The following is an 18,775-nucleotide window of genomic DNA, read 5'->3' as shown; positions in this document are numbered from 1 at the left end:
TAACTAGCATTTCCTGAATTTCATAAATTTCCTGTTCATCTTTCTGCCTCTCATAATTATTGATATGCAGTAATTGGAATGAACTGACAGACGGACTATCACATCTACATTGCGAGTTCAAAAGAAAATGCAAATGTTCTAATTACGAGGAAGAGTAATTCATCGCATATTTGAATCCGGAATGTTGTAGTTCTTCAGAGTCAATCTCCTGCTCATGTTGTGGTTTTCTTTTCTACCCCTCATATTTTTTTTACATACGTTGCCTAGGAAACACTTGTGCGTCAGGACGTAACTCATAGCAAGAGGAAAGCATTTGGATGCTATAAAGGTTATCAAATTCTAGCCGCAGTGATCATTCATTCCCTTTGCTAATTAGCGCAAACTCCTCCCGATGACGTCACATCATTAAAACATCCTCGTCTTACATTCAGCAACTCGGCTGCAACGGGTCCACGGTTTGTATTCTCATCGAAAATCTATCTTTGGAGGTGGATGCTAGTCCTCGGAAAGCAATCTGAATGATGGAGCATTTGCATTCAAAAACAGTCGACGTAAACCATATTACAGATACGAGGGTCGTTCGGAAAGTAGTTTTGTAACGGTCGCCCCATGGGTGCTTGTATGTAACCTGTTTGGCGTGGGCTGAAAATAGTAATGCGTTCCGTCATCATCTAAAGCACGAAACCCATTAGCTCCGTCTAGTTCGTTGCACTTTTTGACACTAATAATAGTGCGTAGAGCAGATGTATCTCGGTGTCATGCTGGTGCAAGGAAATGACATGCAATCATGTAAACAAATAGTGGTGTTAAAGTTCAGAATATTCAACAAGTGCCTGTCTGCTGCTTTAAACGTCCCTTTGATTAGTTAGCACTCACCACGTGACCATATACTACACAGCTCCAGAACGTAGTGCAAACGGTTGCAACGTCCTCCAGTTGGACACTAGGCGTTACAAAGTTAGTCCGCTGCTCCTTGTGTCGGGAACATGAGAATCTTTGCAAATTATCAGGGCTTGCTGGGTAGAAAGAAACACAACATTTTTTTTCAAAGTTAACCGCAGTTTTATAACCACTTATATTTCTTAATCACATAGATTTCCTGTGGACTTACAAGCAAATGTACAGATTTACTCACGTTTCTTTGCTTTATCTGAAGAGACGTAAGGAACAATCCTATAGCATATCAAATCACAATCACTAAACACAAATGCATATAGAATTAACGTTGGACAAGACAAACGTAAATACACGAAAGTTTCTGTACTTAATTATCATTAACTAGTACCGCTAGAAAGAAACTAAATTAATGCGAACGAATAACACTATTCTGGCATTAAATTTTCCCGTTACCACATGTTTATTGATTCCTCCCCATTCACTAGTTTTCCAACTCAGTCTTGCCAGGTGAAAAACATTCAGGTGGGTTTACTTCCTCTGCTGAGATGAGAAAGCGACGTCAATACGAACAGATTATGACGTATTTCTAAACATATACACAAGTTCCAACCACAACTGGATCAACCTAACTATAGTTGTCTGTGACAGCTTGCACATTATTTGAAGTAACAAACATTTTAAAAATCTTGGGAATAGTCTGAGGTGAAATATTAGCTAGTTGCGTAATATATAGTCACAGACAAATTCAAGCTTAAATTGTGGATTTAATCATCGTTTTATTGTAAAAGTGTTCTGTGTCATTACAAGACAGTAAATTTATTGAAACGTAAGTTAATATTAAATAACCTTGTGATTTAGAAGATAAATCAGTGTTAAAATCTAGATAGCATGGAAGGCTCTGGGCCATCCACATAAAGTTTCCTGCTTGTAAGAAATTCAACAAATTCCATTCAAGTGAGGGAAATGTCTAGCAAGGAAATTATTAATCAAAACAGAGAGGACGTCTAAATGGAGATGAATGAAATAGTGGAAGTAAAAAAGGATACGTCTTCAAATAAAGAAGGAGAAAATATGGATGTTGAATCGGTTGCTAAGCAACCAAAAAGTCAGAACACAAAACGAAATCGAGCAAAAGTTAGTGGAAAGGAGGAATCTATAAATGCTCCAAAAATTTTCAAAGCAAACGTATTAGAGCGTACAATGCAATCAAAGGATAATGTGAATAAAAATGACTTATACTATCCTGGACATGATTGGCCCATATATTGTTCTCGTAGAAGGCATGGAACACAATGTTGGTAGCTTTAGTGCTATTATGTTAGGTAGTCACTTAAGAGAAGCTAGAATTAAGGTGAATTATGTTAAGGCATCGGGTCCTAATCATGCAAAGGTTCTACTTTTTAACATCCAATGATGCAAATGACTTTTACTTGAACAAAGAGTTTCAGAAGAAGTATAAGTCAAATGTGAAAATCCCGAAGAGTCTTCTACACAGAATGGGACTAATACATGGGTTACCGTTACATATAAATTTAGATGAAGTACAAGATGAAGCAGAGACTGAGAGAAATATTCCAATAATCAAAATGGAAAGAATGAAGAAGAAGATTTATCAAGAAAATGGGGAATTTGTATTCAAACCGACCAAATTGATCAGCGTAACGTTTCAATCACAAAGGTTGCCCTCGCATGTAAAGCTACTCAGTAACATATTTCAGGTATAAACCTAAAATAAAATCTGTGATGCAGTGCAGGAATTGTTTCCGTTTCTCTCATACAAAAGGATGTTTGTAAGTCCAAAGCGATATGTCCAAGGTGCGGTGATTATGAACATGATGATATATGTGCTGCAGTACCTAAATTCATAAATTTCTCAGGATATCATCTTGCAACTGGGAGGTCGTGCAGTAAGTGAGAAGAGGAAAGAGAAATTCAGAAGGTGATAGCATATGAGGGCTGTTCATATCAAGAAGCAAAGAGAAAAGTTAGTTCTAGTAGTTCATTTATGACCGAAAGAGACGATTATTCTTATGCAAACATACTACAAGATTTCCCAGTGTTAAAAACAACTAAAGCAGAGTCTTCCTTTGTACAAACTAAAGGTTCAGCAATTACAACAGGTAACATATATGAGGTGTTGGCCACTCAGGGACATTAAGAAACCTATATTCTTGGAAATCATCTCAACCTCAACTTTACAACATGAACAATAATTATGCTGATCGAATACTTGGGAAGATATTTAAAAGTAAAGAAGTTATGATAAATAAATGTACGCAAAATCTAAAGTCGTTTGACAAACCTAAAACCCAAAACGAACAAGAAAGACCAGATTATATTTTACTAAATTCCCAAAGCAGTCCAACGTCAAATAGTATTTTATTTTCGAATGTGGATAGGGGGTTACGTGTACTTATTTTTAGTACTCATTCATCATTTTGCAATCTTTTCCTGTTATTGACATTCTTCTTTTTTAAGAATACTGGACCCTAAAGGGGGAGGGGTGTAACCCACACCAACCTCCCCACCTTGACCACGCCACTAACTGCTACCCCAAGTGTCGACGTCACCGCACGTCACTGGTTTATAGGAGTGGTTGCACTTATACAGTACTGGGCGAATCCTCATTTTACAACGTACAACGTACAATCGAACCGGAACCAGATGTGATATGCATAACAGAACATTAGATAAATAGTGATAATATAAAACTTATAAAAATTAGTAACTATAAAATAATTAGCAGTTTTTGTAGAGACATACCAACGAAGCGGCACTAATTTTTTAAAAAAATTATCTGCCGCCAGATGCTAGAGAAGTTGACAAACTTTGTAACGATTCATCGGAATTAGATTTTGAATGTGTAGCTGTTGCAATAGATTATATTGAAAATTTTCATCCTTTCTGTCTATCGAAGCCAACTAGAGCCTTTTGAAATATTTATTAAACGTCTTGAAAGTGCACTTAATAACATATCAAATATGCATAAGAAAAAATATTAGTTTGTGTGGAGATTTCAATGTACTGTAGATCCTTCTAATAAGGACTACCCTGAGCGAAATCGTGTGTTGACACTAACTCCTATAATATTAACTATATAATTACAAAATATACTAGAATAACAGCTAATTCCGAAACTGCAATTGACAACGTTCTCACAAATCTCGATCACGATGACTTTTAGATTGATTGAATGATTGAGTTGTTGTTTTAAGTCCTCTTTATGTACAGTAAGGCTAATCGGGACTGGACCTACAGTTGAAAGTGGGATTCGAACCACTATGTGTCTCCACCGAGAATCAGATCAGGAACAGAACGCATTCAGATCGTGCTGATCTCAGGCGAGCGTAGCACGGGGTTGATTGCAGATGATTTCAACTGCCGTCACACAGATAGGGCCCCTAACCACAATGGTACCGTCGTAAGGTGCTTGCCAAATTTCGGGAAACCGGGTCTGAGGATTATAAACCAAAATCAGGCAGGCCACGCACGTCGAAGGATGACGGACTCCACAGCAGTGTTGGCTGTCTTCTGCAAGTGTCCGAAACGAAGCACTCGTCGTGTAGCCTAAGACAGCTGTGTTAGCCGCACGTCCATTATGCGGATATTGAGGGTGGCAAACACTTGGATTGGCCAGCGAGGTCAAGTGGAGTGCCGTTCTTCAATTTGTTAAACCACAATTGAACTATCCGCTCATTTACCGCATCCCCAACGAATGCCTGGCGCATTTTACTTTTCGTTTCACTAGCATTTGCCCCCAGTTTAATCTCGTAAAGCATACGGGCCCGTATAACGCTGTTTGGGGATCCTACGTTTGAGCGGCTTTAACTGACGTGCCTGTTGAACTATGGCGACCTAGAAAAATAATTCAAGTGAATGCATTTGAAGAGGATGCTCAACAATTCGGCCAGATAAAGTAGAGATTTGCCTTTACTTCAGCAAAATGTTTAATTGATTGATTTATTGATTTGATTTATTTCACTTCGCTTTTTGTGCCACTTTTGGCTAATTTGCGAAGATAAGTGATGATATGATGAAATTACTGAATGGACACTCACAAATATCCATGCCCAGGTCGGGATTCGAACCCGGGACCACTGGCAAAATGTTTAAATATTAGCGTATACGACAAAATCTATTTCTTTAATTACTCGCTGAGAGTGGCAAAATTGCGTCTCAAGTAGCTAATAGTCAGTCTATCTTACTCAGGGGATATGCGCACACCTAAACAGTCAATTCTCGGCCACACTTACTTCTCCTCGAGGTCTCTGGCTTTGTCCCTGATGTCCTTGGCGCTGTGCTCCTCCTCGAAATACAGCTTCTTCGTCTTGTCCACGTCTTGAACACATGTCTGTAGCTCTTTCTGGACCTGGACGAGCTGGTCCATGCACTGCAAGAAATGAACGTAAACTATGAGAAACTGCAGATTTGGTATTTGGGTGATTAGAATATAACCGCACAAACGATAATATCTATTGAACATTCACATAAGCAACATTCATTTCTGTGAAACTTTCTTCAGAATGAGTTAAAAAAAACGGTGTGAGGAATACGTTTTCGAACAGAATATTACAAATACTTAGTGATGTGTTGTGTTGTGTTGGTTCATGGAGAGTCCATAAAACGTTAATTTGTTTTTGTTTCTTACAACGTAGATTTCTGTATGTATGGATGCACAAGTTTACTTCATTTTAGCATGCTGATCTACATATATTTTCAACTTTGAGTTAGTGCCTGTATACCTTAAGAAGAATAAGTCTTTGGGGTCCACGTGCAGTCACTTATGAGCCACTGCGAAGGCCTTGATACCCATCTACCCGCGAACTGAGGCCATTGTCCAACTTTCTCCTCCATTAGTAAACTTGCTGGTGTGGTAAGCATACACATAGATATTGAATTTCCATTTGCCCAGGAATTTCTGTAAGTTTTATTCTGACAGAGTGAAAGAAACCACTCCTCTTCACTGGTGCAAGTTTGTATAGGAGGCGACATCTTTAAAATGACAAAAATGGCGTCTTGAAGCTCACTTGATCAGTGTTGCAGCGAGAAGATTATCTTATAAACAACAGTTAATACCTCATCTAAATTTGAGCTGTATACAGTCTGTCCTGTAATCTTTGTCGAACTTTGAAGGTTTTAAGGATTGTGGATAGCCCTCCTTGACTCGGTGAAGAGGTCAGCAAGGCAGACGAGCAAAGCTCACTCACCTAATCGGGCAGCGACCCCTATAACGTCTCGGACTCTGGTGACGACCACGACACAGGCGAGACAGCCACCCCGGACGTGTTCGGGATACTTGCATGGAGTGACAGTTGCACGGAGTGACACTTGTACGAATCTTGCTCCAGGTTAATCGACCTTGGCTGAATCACTATTTGGGTTGTGACCCTTGAACGGAAAGTAAGACGCCGCAGAGGGGGGGATTTATCTTAGCTCTCTCGATTCTCCCACGAGCTATAATGACTTTTTCTTTTGAAATTTTGTTTGTTTTGAGGTACGTTTAGCCGACAAATGCTCTTTCCAGGGAACACCGCGTGGAGGTAGTCTCTCTTCGTCCCCCATAAATTTTGTTTCTCTCTTTTCAAAGCTCGTCTTTTTTTTTTCATTATGTTTCTGGTTCCAGTGGAAACCATGGTCTTTCTTCAAATAGAAAAACAGGAAACAGTCCATTTGTATGTACATTATTTACAAATTTACATTTTCCAGGCGATTACTCCAATTTCTGAATATAAGCAATTGCTTTAAGAATTTTTTTCACACTTCCGTTCTCTTCAAGTTTCCTCAAGGCGTCACGTATAATCTTATAAGTCCTAATTGCAGATTTATTTCTTCTTTTGCCGTCCTGATTGAGAGTTATCCTATAGTAAGTGTGGTCATCGTATTCAGCGTCTTCTCGGAGTTTGTTCACTAACGTGTAGACATTCGGATGAGGCCTTGAAAACAAATTGTTCAGCCTCCTGTTCTAATCTTCCGAGACGTTGTTGGTTCGGTGGCGTCTACCAGAACAATTCCACATATGCCTTGGAATAGTTCTGTTTTCAAGCCACTGGTCGACGAAATAATCGTAGAAACTTCGTAGCTTTTCATTTTCGGGTGTGTCTTCTTGGATGCATAAACCAACCATCGTCAATCATATGAAGTGGTACATGGGCTAGTGCAGCACACATTCGAACGTGAAGGCGAAGTTCTGTGTTTTCTTTGTATGCAGTCACTAGGCCCAGTTCCTTTCTCCAAATACACTGATTGAAATGAAAGTTGCAACCGGATATCGTTGCTGCTGGGAACAAGGAGTTGATTGATTGAATGGCGCAACAACAAAATCCATAACTACTGACTCGGGATTCCAGCCAGGCACGTGGTTCTTGATAGCCGTAAATAATCTATCGTAGGTCTGACGCTCCTTGTTTGGCAGAAGTGTGTAACTGACCGGAATGACATTCGTTTCTTCCCAAGAACTTCCCTGATCAGCATGGATGCAGAAGAGTTGTCCGAACTGCTTACTGGAACTTTTCAATGTTCCATCATCAAAAAAAGACGACGATGATATTAAGGCTTCCCTTCCTTTGGCGCTGGCAAACACAAGTACTCTATCCTGAGGTCCACGTTGGCCATCGTGAAGAAGAAAATTTCCTCCGTCGTTCATTGTCAAGAACTGTTCTGGTATGCAGATATCTGCTGAGATATCGGGATCTGATATTGTTCCTAAATGTTTCCTCCGAACACGATGCAATGACTGCTTGGCGCTAGATTTGCTTGGGAATCGCCGTCACAAATTCGTAACCACGATTAAATAGCTGTCCAACTTCTGTACAGATAAGAACGTAAACCAATTATGCGTGGAGGAGGGTGAAGACGCCTCGCAAAGTCGCAAGGTTTCTGGCGAGGTACGAGTTTATTTTGCACTTCCGTGCAAGCGTCATCGTCGCAAATTAAACGGTCATGGACATTGACTCCTCTCCGTGCAACAGTCACTAATTTCACCTCCATGCAAATGTAACTACGGGCAAGTGTCACAAACTAACCCCGGACAGCGGGTGTTAGCTGTCAGCATCTGAACGGTGGCGCGCGTCGACCGCGCGACCACGATAACGTTTGAACACTCCTGATGTTTCCCAAAAGTCCGGGATACTTATCCGACTCGCCACGTGAAGTGTTTCTGATGAGCTTGAAAGCTACCGTGCCACCACTTCCCTCTTTCGATCAGGAAGAGCGACCTGGTAGTTATTGTCGCTGCCTTGATTGGGTCAGACATATATTGCACACATATAACTAAAAGAAAACAATCATATTAACAGTTCAATATTTATATTGCAAGAACTGAGTTTAACATCCTGTTATAATTTGCTATTGTAAGTGTAAAGTCGACATTTGAATGTAAACTTGAATTCTATTATATGTGGAACACATTTTAAGTAATGGAGAATTCTTGTATTTTTCTGTTTTGGATATGGTATATGTCTCGACCGTAAGTTACATTTCATAACATTAAATTGCATGTATTGCATGAAAGCTGCATGATTGGGGTAAAAGTTTATTTGATTGTCTTTTTCATTATTGATGTATTGTGTATCGAAATAGCTGGCGCGGGACGCATCTGCCCCTTTCCCCTTTCACCCTTGATGTTGTCATGTGCATGGAACGTTAGTTTCCCAATATCAGGATGTAAGGCCGATGTCATAATTCTATCTTATTTACTCGTAACAAGTGCAGGTATTGCTGCACTTGTTGCAAAGCAGGAATTGCATGACCAATATATTTTGTGTTATCTGCTATGCGTCCGATATACAGCAACACAGTAAAATGTTTTCCGTTGAAGTTGTATTAAAATACAAATTTGCGTCATGGTCCAAGATTTGTATGACTCATGCATTGTTTCCGAATATAATTCAAGCCAAAATGACATTTTCTAGCTCGCTTCGCTGACAATACGACAGTTCTCTAACTTACATCAATTTTATACATATTGATTAGAAACAGCTATTGCATGCAATTTGTTCATGATGATATGATATATAATATATAGAGAGCGATTCCTAAATTTATGTGCAGGGACGTTTGGGAAATGGAAGGGGTCAAAATAGGAACATACAAGTTTGGAGTTTTGAGGAACGGCATTAAGATACATGGAAATATACTCAGTACAATAGAAAATAACACTTTATCTCAGTGAATGTGTAGTTAGAGAATACAGATAACAACACTTCCCCAAACCGAATTCGTCCCTCCTGGCCCTGGGTGTTAAAAGATCGAGCTACGACAGTCTCGAAAACCACAAGCGCATTGTCATGTTCCGAAACCTGATCTTCCTATCCTAACCTACTCGAGTACGCATCTAATAGCAGAAATAAACATGTGAATAGGTTAGGCAGGCTAGGCTTATCCGCTCGTCTCCCTAGTAGTTGAGTTACCACTTTTTCCGCCAGATGACAGATCGAACGTTGCCCATCTAGCTTTGGGAAGAAGGCAGATGTCAACAAAACACAAAGCTCTTCACTTATTTACTACTTATATTGAAAATATGGCATGTGATTTCTTTCGTCTTTTACAATTTATCTAAATACAGTGTTATCAATAAAATCCCTAGATAGCACTGAGATTTAGATAGTGTATTCAATGAACGTCGCCTCTACAAAATGAAAGTTGCAACATAGCGTAGCGTTACATGAAAACGAAACGTACACGTGAACTTGCGTTGCCTTCTAACGCTTCACAACTCCACTTATGCCGTGGATTTGGACTATAACGGTGCGGAGATTCAGCGAGTTGAATGCTGCTTTAAGAGGGAGCAGCTGCCGAATCAGAAACAACCTATGTGCATCGCATGCACTATAGTTAACTAGTGTCTTAGTGGTCCTGGAATTTATAATTATTTTAAATACACGTTTTAAAAACAGGTAACAATTCCGAGACATAGTATAGTGATCTAGACCTCGTTGTGTGCTCATTTGTAATTTAATGGAATGGAAAATCTGAAGTTTGTAATCTGCAAGTTGAGAACTAACATACATATATTCATTTTAATGCAGAGTGCAATTTGAACGGGGGATGGAACCCCCACCTCCTTTGAACCTCTGCTTATGAATGACACATCTAAATTAGGAATCAATATTTCCCACCCACTAGATACATAAACTATAGTACTCCCTCTGTCCCATAATTATAGTCCGGTATGCCAAAATGGTAGTGCAGGAATGACAGACGAAGAGGAAGATGGAAAGCCCAACTTGTACTGAGCCTTGAGTAGTAAAGTTGTATGACTCATTCCCTTATTTTATGTTCTTCTGTATACACCAATGTCACAGTTTGAATATTGGGCAATTATTATGAGACAACAACCAAAGGTGTACCGAACAATAATTATGGGACATAGGGAGTATTAAATACGATATCATACTTATAGAGTTCCAGTGCAGTTCAGTTGATTTTAGATTGCTTTATTTTACTGCGCATTTGGTGCCACTTTTGGATAATTTGCGAAGATGGGGATGAGTGATGATGAATGGACACTCACAAACATCCTTGTCCAGGCCAGGATTCGAACCCGTAACCCCTGGCGTAGTTTATTTTAGAGCCCCATAGCTAATATATAGTATATAAAACATCGTTAAGTAATTTATGAAGAATATATACCATATCTACTCTCCTTGAGATATCATAGAGTACTTTTCTATCGAATACTAAATCTGTGCCGTTTTTTTATACGTTCTTCGATTGCTTTCTTGTTTAATCCTGTTCGAGCACTTGTTGCGAGCTAAAGTTTTGTTGTGAATTTTTTAAAACTAAGTCTAGATGGTTCCCAATCGACTCGTAAGGTGTCCCAGTTTAAAGGATTGGTAAAACATTTGAGAAAGTAATTACTAATAATGGAACGAGCTGTATTTTATGACGCTCTACAAGTACTGAAAATACTATCATGCTATATGCAAAACCGAAATACTTCCGTTCTTAGAGCAAAGATAGAAATTGGCATGGCTAGACAAAAACTCTTAAAACATTTAAAACAATTGGTTCACCGTGTATGAGTGTAGTTCAGGAGTTAAGAGGAGAATCAAGTGTTCGAAAGATTTTTTTCTGTCTTTGGTGGACAATACGTTTTGCCGGTTTGAAGACTTAGTTTTATTTCCAGATGTAGTCGTATTAAAATCCAGATACATGGCCTTCAGATGATACATGGCCTTGTAATCATCACAGTACCTCGACAAAGAAACTGACAAATCATCTAACAACAGTCCTATTCACCTTATCTATTCAACTGATTTTATGTATTTTCTCACAATATTTCTTTTATATTGTCACAGCCTCGTCTTGTTTCCTGTGTAATGAGGTCGTTCCTCGTTCTTGCTTGTGCTTGTTCTCGTTTGTCTCGACTAAAAAGTGTATTAGAACTTATTCCAGATTAGCTTTACGGTCTAATAGGCTAATCGCGAGTGGATCTGCAGTTTATAATGAATCAGAAGCATTGTGCAATGTGGGGCCCCTTGGATACAGGGCGAGATATCTGATTACTTGTCCTGAACACGAAATATTGAAACCAGGCAGTACAGGCTGACAATTGTGACAAATATATTTGCAAATATGATAAACAAAGTATGTGACCGATTGTTAAGATGTCCGACAAGAATTACGAAAAGAACTATAAACACCCCTCCTGAAAATGGACTAGGTCTCGCGGGAAACAGAAGTGTCAGTTACTTTTTGGCACTAAGAACAGTAGTGATCGAGAGTGGGAAGTCTTTGGAAGGCCGCTCAGTTTTCTTCGCGTGAAGTCGGAAAAAGCAGTGATGATGGCGTCTTGTCGGCTGAATGACAGTTTGCGCTCGCGTTGAGAAAAAAAAAACTCGGAATCTTTAAGTTCTGTGACTGCCCTGTTTAGTTTTCGGAATCCTCGAAAACAGTTGGGTCCAAGGTCGGCCCGAAAGTTGCAGAGGACGATGGAAATGTGCCCAGAATCATGAGTCTGATCTAACGGTGACGTCATCATATCGAAGAGATTTCGTCGGTTGTTCCACAGAGTTTCTTCAAGTTGGATCTCAGCTTTGCAGAAAATAAAAGTGAAGTAGAAGAAAAGTGATGCAGTGAAGTGATTATTTCGATGATAAGGAGAACTCTCGTTTTTTAGTGATGAAAGCAAAGTTAAATCACCAAAGGGTAAAAGAATTGCGCTATTCAGAACAAAAAGGCTAGCCATGGTTCATGTAAGTAAATGTGATAATATTCAGTTGTTATTTTGAACTTCATTTATTATAAGAGTGTGTAGTTGCGGTACTTTTAATCAATACAATCCAAAGTACCGCTTTGAAACCTCATGGCTAGCCTGTTTGTTCTGAATAACGCTATTCTTCCATCCCTACGCAAATGGGGGAGGTAGAGTTCGTCCTAAATCCCTAGATACATGTTGTACACAAAACAATTAGCCTGAAATGTGATTTCCTGGAACTAAACTTTATATTATTCCATTGTTTACTCACTTTAAACAATTTTCACATTTCAAAAAAGGTTTCCAAGAGCACAGACCAAGTGGATTAACTAGTTGCACAATGTGATAGCAGTTTGTATTCTTGTGGGAAGGAAGATAAACTTTATGAACAATATAAACTTTTTGTGTAGCTATTATCATAGACTACCATGCAAGAGACCTGAGTTCGATCCCGGCGGGGGAGAACCGGGATTTTTTCCACCTGTTTAAGCGGTTCCGGCGCCCACAGAGCGTCGTATAAATTGGATACCTGGAGGAAACTGGGTGGTAAAGGCGGCCAGGGACGTGCTGCTGATCACATCACCTCTATCTTAAGCCGCGGTCATGAAAGTATATCGTAACAATCCCTAAGATTGTATGTTTATTTTATTAAGTGTCTCTGAACGCTTCATGTTGACCAGGGCATTCACTTGTTTTTCTCAGCTGTCTCAAGCCTCTTAGGCATGTTTACAATGCATTGTGTTGTGCCATGCAAACCTCCTGAGCATTCAGGAAACAGGTAATACTTCTGGTTATAGAGTCAGCGGTTTGCATGGTAGCAATTATAATAAACACGATTCGGCATAGAGGAAGAGCTCGATGGCCTGGGAATATAGAGGTGAGACAAGCTGGGAGAGGACTGACTTTTGGGATTGAGTTGAGAGGGAGAAGGTGGTCAGCAAGGCAGTAGGTCAGAAGTGGAAGGACGCTTTGGTCAGCATAGGAGAGAAGCTTACAGAGGACTTCGCTTAGTTTAATTCAGCTAAAGACTTCAGATAGACAGGTAATTATCCTACACCCAGCCATGATTCAGGTTCAACGGTTCGCAAAACCCAACGAGTGACCATTGTCTTTTCTGTAGTTAAGTTCCTAGTGTAATATTGTACCTTTCGCATTGCCAAGCTATAACTCGCCATGTTAATGACGAGTGGTCTCATCAAGGATGAATGATGACCAATTTACATCACCCCAGCAATTAATTGCATAAACAACTGGTTCAGATCCCTTCATTCTTTAGAATGACACGTGGTGGATTTGCTGGGGCTTCTCATGCATTTTTTCGGAAATGCGATGAGAAAATAGCTCGTTACGTAGTGGAATTGCAGTTAATTGTTAAGCAGTTTAAATCAATCCCACCCCTAAGCTTGACACGTGGTAGAGATGCGGGCCTTTTCATTTTTTTCAGGAAATGAAAAGAGTTGCAGTTAATTGTTAGCTTTGAAATTTTCCCCCTATCTCCATTTTGACACGTGATGGAGATGCTTAGGGCTTTCATCCATTTTTTCGGAAATGAGATGGAAAGAAATTGTTAACCAGTTTTTAATTAAATTTAACCCCACCCCAAATTTTGACACGTGGTGGAGAGTAGCGGGTCTTTTCATTTTTTTTTTTCAGAAATGGAAAGAAATTGTTAACCAGTTTTTAATTAAATTCAACCCCACCCCAAATTTTGACACGTAGTGGAGTGCTTGAGGCCTTTTCATTTTTTTTTTTGAAATGAAAAGAGTTTGTCAACCAGTTTAGAATTCAATACCACCCCTAAGTTCGCTATCCACCCCAAAATTTTGCTCACTTGTTTAGTTTTTTTAGTATGTCCTTGCCAAAATTAATTTTGAAAATACATAGGGCTTAAAGCTTTTTTGCATTAATGGGGGGAGAAGAATTTATATGCCATGATAGATGTTTAGTCTAACATGAGGATGAATGCGATGAAATTTATCGACCTCGAGTCTGGGTCGGTAATCAGCGAAATGTAAGAATGCGGAGGAACTGCGCCCTAGCTCCGTCGCGGTTAACCGCGTCGGGCTGGGGCTTTGGTATCAGGAGCGTCCGGCATTCAGCGTGGCGGAAAGTTCGATGTCGGGTTTCAGGCAGCCACATTTTGCCAAAAATGCGGTCGGCCCAGGGACGTCCGTGGACGATTCCTTATCAATCTGCTCCTGGTAGCTCTGTGGTTCACTCACGAACCCAGTACCATGGCTACGACAAATTCCCACCTGGGAAATTTTTACCATTCAGAATTTTAAATAAGGAATAACGAAAAGGCATTTAGATTCGATGATTTCTTGCATTGACAGTGATTTTAGAGCATAAGAGGTAGGAAATTTTATATGATCTTGGATACGAAAATTATTACAACGTTGGTTATGAGGATGCAGTAAGCTACAGTAAATAGTAAACGATTTTTTATCCTTAATATTTTAATTAATTAATAACGTGGATTACAAGTGGATTTTAAAGTTATTTATGAATGAGGAAAATAAATTAGTGCCACCGAGTCAGAGTCAATCGGCACTATGGTGCATTTTAACGAGTCATAGCACAGAGTATTCTTGTTTGAGTCAATATTTTGTTATTGTTATTATTAATTGAAATTCCTTAAAAGTTTAATTTAAATTTGGTTTAAAACTGACCGTAACTTGTAAAGGATTTAGAATGCTTAAACTATGACTGCTAAGACTTTTGCAACGAGGATATTACATTTTATACATATATAGTTTTGGGAACGAATAAGGCACCGAGGACCACTCATTTATATTCTTAATGACTGAAGTCTCCTAGCACCTCATGAAGGGAGCTTAGATTAAGGAGATAGTCAAGTTTATACGAGATAGTCACTTGCCTTACGTTACCTTAACTTACGCATACATTGCCTGAAAATTTTAATCCATGTTAATATGTAAAACACAAAACGCTAAATATATTCCTCGACACGCTGTACAATTATGTCCGCTATTACGCCAGGCCTATATAGTTAGAGTGGCGTACCGTGATTTAGGGTATAAACCGCCCGATTTATTAAAAGTTCTAGTTGAGAAGTAATAGATATATAAATAGGCTGCAGTGACGTGAGATGTCCGTACACAGGCAAGCAGTTGTGACGAGAATGAATCCGTACACATATATACATATACTTATATGCTTTAAGCAAAGTTAGGCACAGCCAACTTATTTTGAATAACTAGAAGAGAATTATGAGAGTATTACACGGCGTGGACGAATTCTCACATATTAACAAAAATTTTTTTTGTTAGTATATATTTATATTTGTTTTTTCCTGTCCGAAACAATGTTTCGTTTGACAGTTGAATATTTATCCTTAGCACGTTGTAGCTTCGAACGTTAAAAACTTTAAAATGTAGTTTGTTTTAAATTTTAAAATATAAATATTAATATTTTGCTCCAAGTTACGGTATTTATTAAAGTGAAACGGGTCTAATATTTTAAATCCACTCGCGTCACATAATAATAATTTATAATAAAATGGCACTAATAATATTAAAGGTTAAAAGCAGACTTATTATTTAATAATGTCCTTTAGGCACAAAAGTTTTTTTTTGCAGTATGTAATAATACTAGCTCAGCGATTACATCACTAGAATTTTATAGTTACTCTTCAGAAGAAGGTATATAATTATATTAGCAAAGTTTATTTTAAGCGCCAGTTATGATAATATTTATATTATATGAATATGTAGACGTCGACGTGAAGATTTTTTTTTGCGCTCCAATAACAAGTATTTTCCTTCGGATATTGGATAGCTAACGATAATCCTGGAAATCCATTCTGCCATCGCAGAATGATAATTATTAAACCACAACGGTTTTAGTTTCTAACTTTGCCACAATAATATGCTAAGCATATTTTAGAATGAGTAGAGAGATTTAAAGATTTAGTGATGTTAGTATTTTAATGCATTTAAAGATTGCATAAATAATAATAATTATTTTATTTCAGGTAGTCAGGAGTAAATCAGTCTCAATTTTTCCTTTACCTTGTACCTTAGTACGGTTCGATTGATTTTAAGTATTTAAACATAAAGTTAACACCTGAAATTAAATAAGATAAGTTTGCAGTAAAATTTAAAATACGATAAGTTAAACAGTGCTAATAAATTTAGAGAATAAATAAATTATATCAAATAAATAAATTGCGCAGATGAATTGAGCCTAAAGTCAGGAATAATTAAAAGTTGAGTTAAAACATTTATTACTTTAGACTAGGCAGGCTTAAAGTACGTGTTAGTTTTGAAGAACTGTTTGTTTTGATTGCCTAAGCAACATGAAAATCATTGCGATGTTAGCTATTTTAAACGGATTTCTTCCATACGTAAAAGCTTCAAATTTTATTTATCTGTTGAACAAGTCCTTTGACTATCCTTATAATATAATTACAATTTTATTATTAACAACATTTATTATTAGTATTTTTATAATTTTCATAATTTGTTACTGTCAATGTCAACGCAAGAAATCTATTATTTATGACCATGAGTGTACCAACGAATTACCGTTAAGCAAACTTAATAATGATTCACCATCCATTGACCAGATTTACGATGATGTTGCACCGATGGTTGAAGTGGTACCATTAAAAACGAGTCACCCACCAGTTCCCCCACCCCTTCCACCGTCTGTTATTATTCAACCTAGTGTACAACAAGAAGTTCAAGATGTATCCAGAAATATTTTAGTCACCAAAGACGACAGTATAGATTTGCCGAAGAATATTGTATCTGTTAAAGATAGAGTTCAGGAATTTGCCGTAAGCAAGGGTCCTAATTTTGTTCAAATCAGCCGCAAAATGGAAAGTGAATTGCCTATTTCACCGTGTTCAGCCAGTTGCAAAAGTTAAAGATTTATTTGTAAATCAGTCACCAGCAAAAGTCGAGAAAGTTTCTAATGTCACTTTAAAAGCAGAAAGTTCATGTTGCCAAGCGATAACTCGCCATGCTAATGACGAGTGGTCTCATCAAGGATGAATGATGACCAATTTACATCACCCCAGCAATTAATTGCATAAACAACTGGTTCAGATCCCTTCATTCTTTAGAATGACACGATATGGCCCTAACTCCACACCCCCGTATAAGCCTTCATGGCGTGGTGCAAAGCACAGGAGAGCACTAAATCTTGATTAGAAAAGGTTATTTTTACAGCACCTTGCTAGTGTCAAATTATTTCGGGGTGTGTTACAGGGGTACAACATAGATCTACCGGTTTAGAAAGGTACTGTACCCTCCAAAAATTTAGGGGAGTATAATGTACTGTGCCCCCCCTCCCGCTCATGCACCACTGCAATACTGGATCCACAAGCAATAGGAAGAGACGAGAAAAATGCATGACTTGGTGTTGGTTTAAAAACAGAAATCGACCGACTTTCATAGGATGCCAGTGATGATTTTATTAGGGTTTAAATTCACCCTTAAAGAATTTACGACTATGTAGACATGGCAGAACGGGCAGTCGACAAGACGACGGCAGGGAGGAATTAGGCTTTACGTTGATTAAAATTGACGTTAATTGCCCTTGCCTCTGTCTTCTTCAGACATAATATTCGTGTTAAGTGCGTTTCCCACCTCTGTATCTGCAATTGCCGTCGGAGTGTTAAGCTCAGCGCTCTACGACGCCAGGGTCCCGCGTTCGAATTTCGCCTGAGTATGGGTGTTCCTTGTGTGTCCCTTTATCAATTTCATTATATCATCCCTCATTCTCATCTTCGCTATTAGCCAAAGCTAGCACCAAAGCGAAGTAAAAGAAGCCCAATTAATCAGTTTATTATGTAATCGCTTCCTAGAATCGGTACGGTCAAAGCCCCAAAACCGCACATTAAATCTAAAGCCTCAGTTATTGCCATTTGCAAAATCATGCAAACTGTTTGCACAAAATATCATTATTTTTAACAGAACAAAAGTAACAAACAAAACAATGTTAACAATGTATGCATTCATGGTTGGTTGGTTGATTTGATATTATAGTCCACTTTATGCACAGTAAGGATAATCAGGACTGGACCTACAGGTTAAGGTGGGATCCGAACCACTTGTGCCTCCACCGGGTATCGAACCCGGGACACCTTGATTACAAGGCAACGACGCTACCACTGCGCCATCAGGAAGGGGCAAAATATGCATTCATTTGTGATTGAATATGCCCATGGTGTTTCTTCAGGTGAAATAAATTGTTGACCAACTAATGTTTGTTTTAAACTCACTTTTAGTAATATCAATCGTTTCTTCAAAAGATTTGATAAACTCGAAAGCAAATTACATATTTCATGCATCAAGATCAAAATAACCAAATTTACTGGGTAATACAAGACGTATTTGTTCCTTAGAAATATATTTAGCCGAATAAAATGTGATTATCAAAATTTTGATGTGGCAACAGAGCCGCTACAATGAGCATATGTTTGAAGTCATAGTTGTCATACATAATCATTATAAATGAATAGATAATTACGTTTGACTTACACAGAGAGTGCCCGATTAGCGAGGATGCCGGACTACCTACAATGCATGATAGTCTAATTTCATGTTAATTTTAATGTTACAAGTTACTGCGCAACGTGTAGGCTAAAAAAAACACACAAAAAGGATAGGTATGATAGGTCAACAGGATGACAGGTACACACTGCCTCCT

The 18,775-nt window shown here is 38.5% G+C and overlaps 1 protein-coding gene across 1 annotated transcript in view; it reads right to left on the bottom strand.

Annotated features, from left to right (window-relative positions):
- Positions 1–18,775, bottom strand: part of nwk (FCH and double SH3 domains nervous wreck) — a 431,276-nt gene that overhangs the window by 184,381 nt on the left and 228,120 nt on the right. Inside the window, exon 6 of the mRNA XM_083126323.1 lies at positions 5,151–5,287. Coding sequence (XP_082982449.1) covers positions 5,151–5,287 — 137 coding nt within the window. The remainder of the gene's footprint in view (positions 1–5,150; positions 5,288–18,775) is intronic.

The sequence above is a fragment of the Lepisma saccharinum genome, chromosome 8, assembly GCF_977018435.1.
Source record: "Lepisma saccharinum chromosome 8, izLepSacc3.1, whole genome shotgun sequence".
In the NCBI taxonomy this organism is placed as follows: Eukaryota; Metazoa; Arthropoda; class Insecta; order Zygentoma; family Lepismatidae; genus Lepisma; species Lepisma saccharinum.
This window is presented reverse-complemented; position numbering and strand designations above follow the sequence as displayed.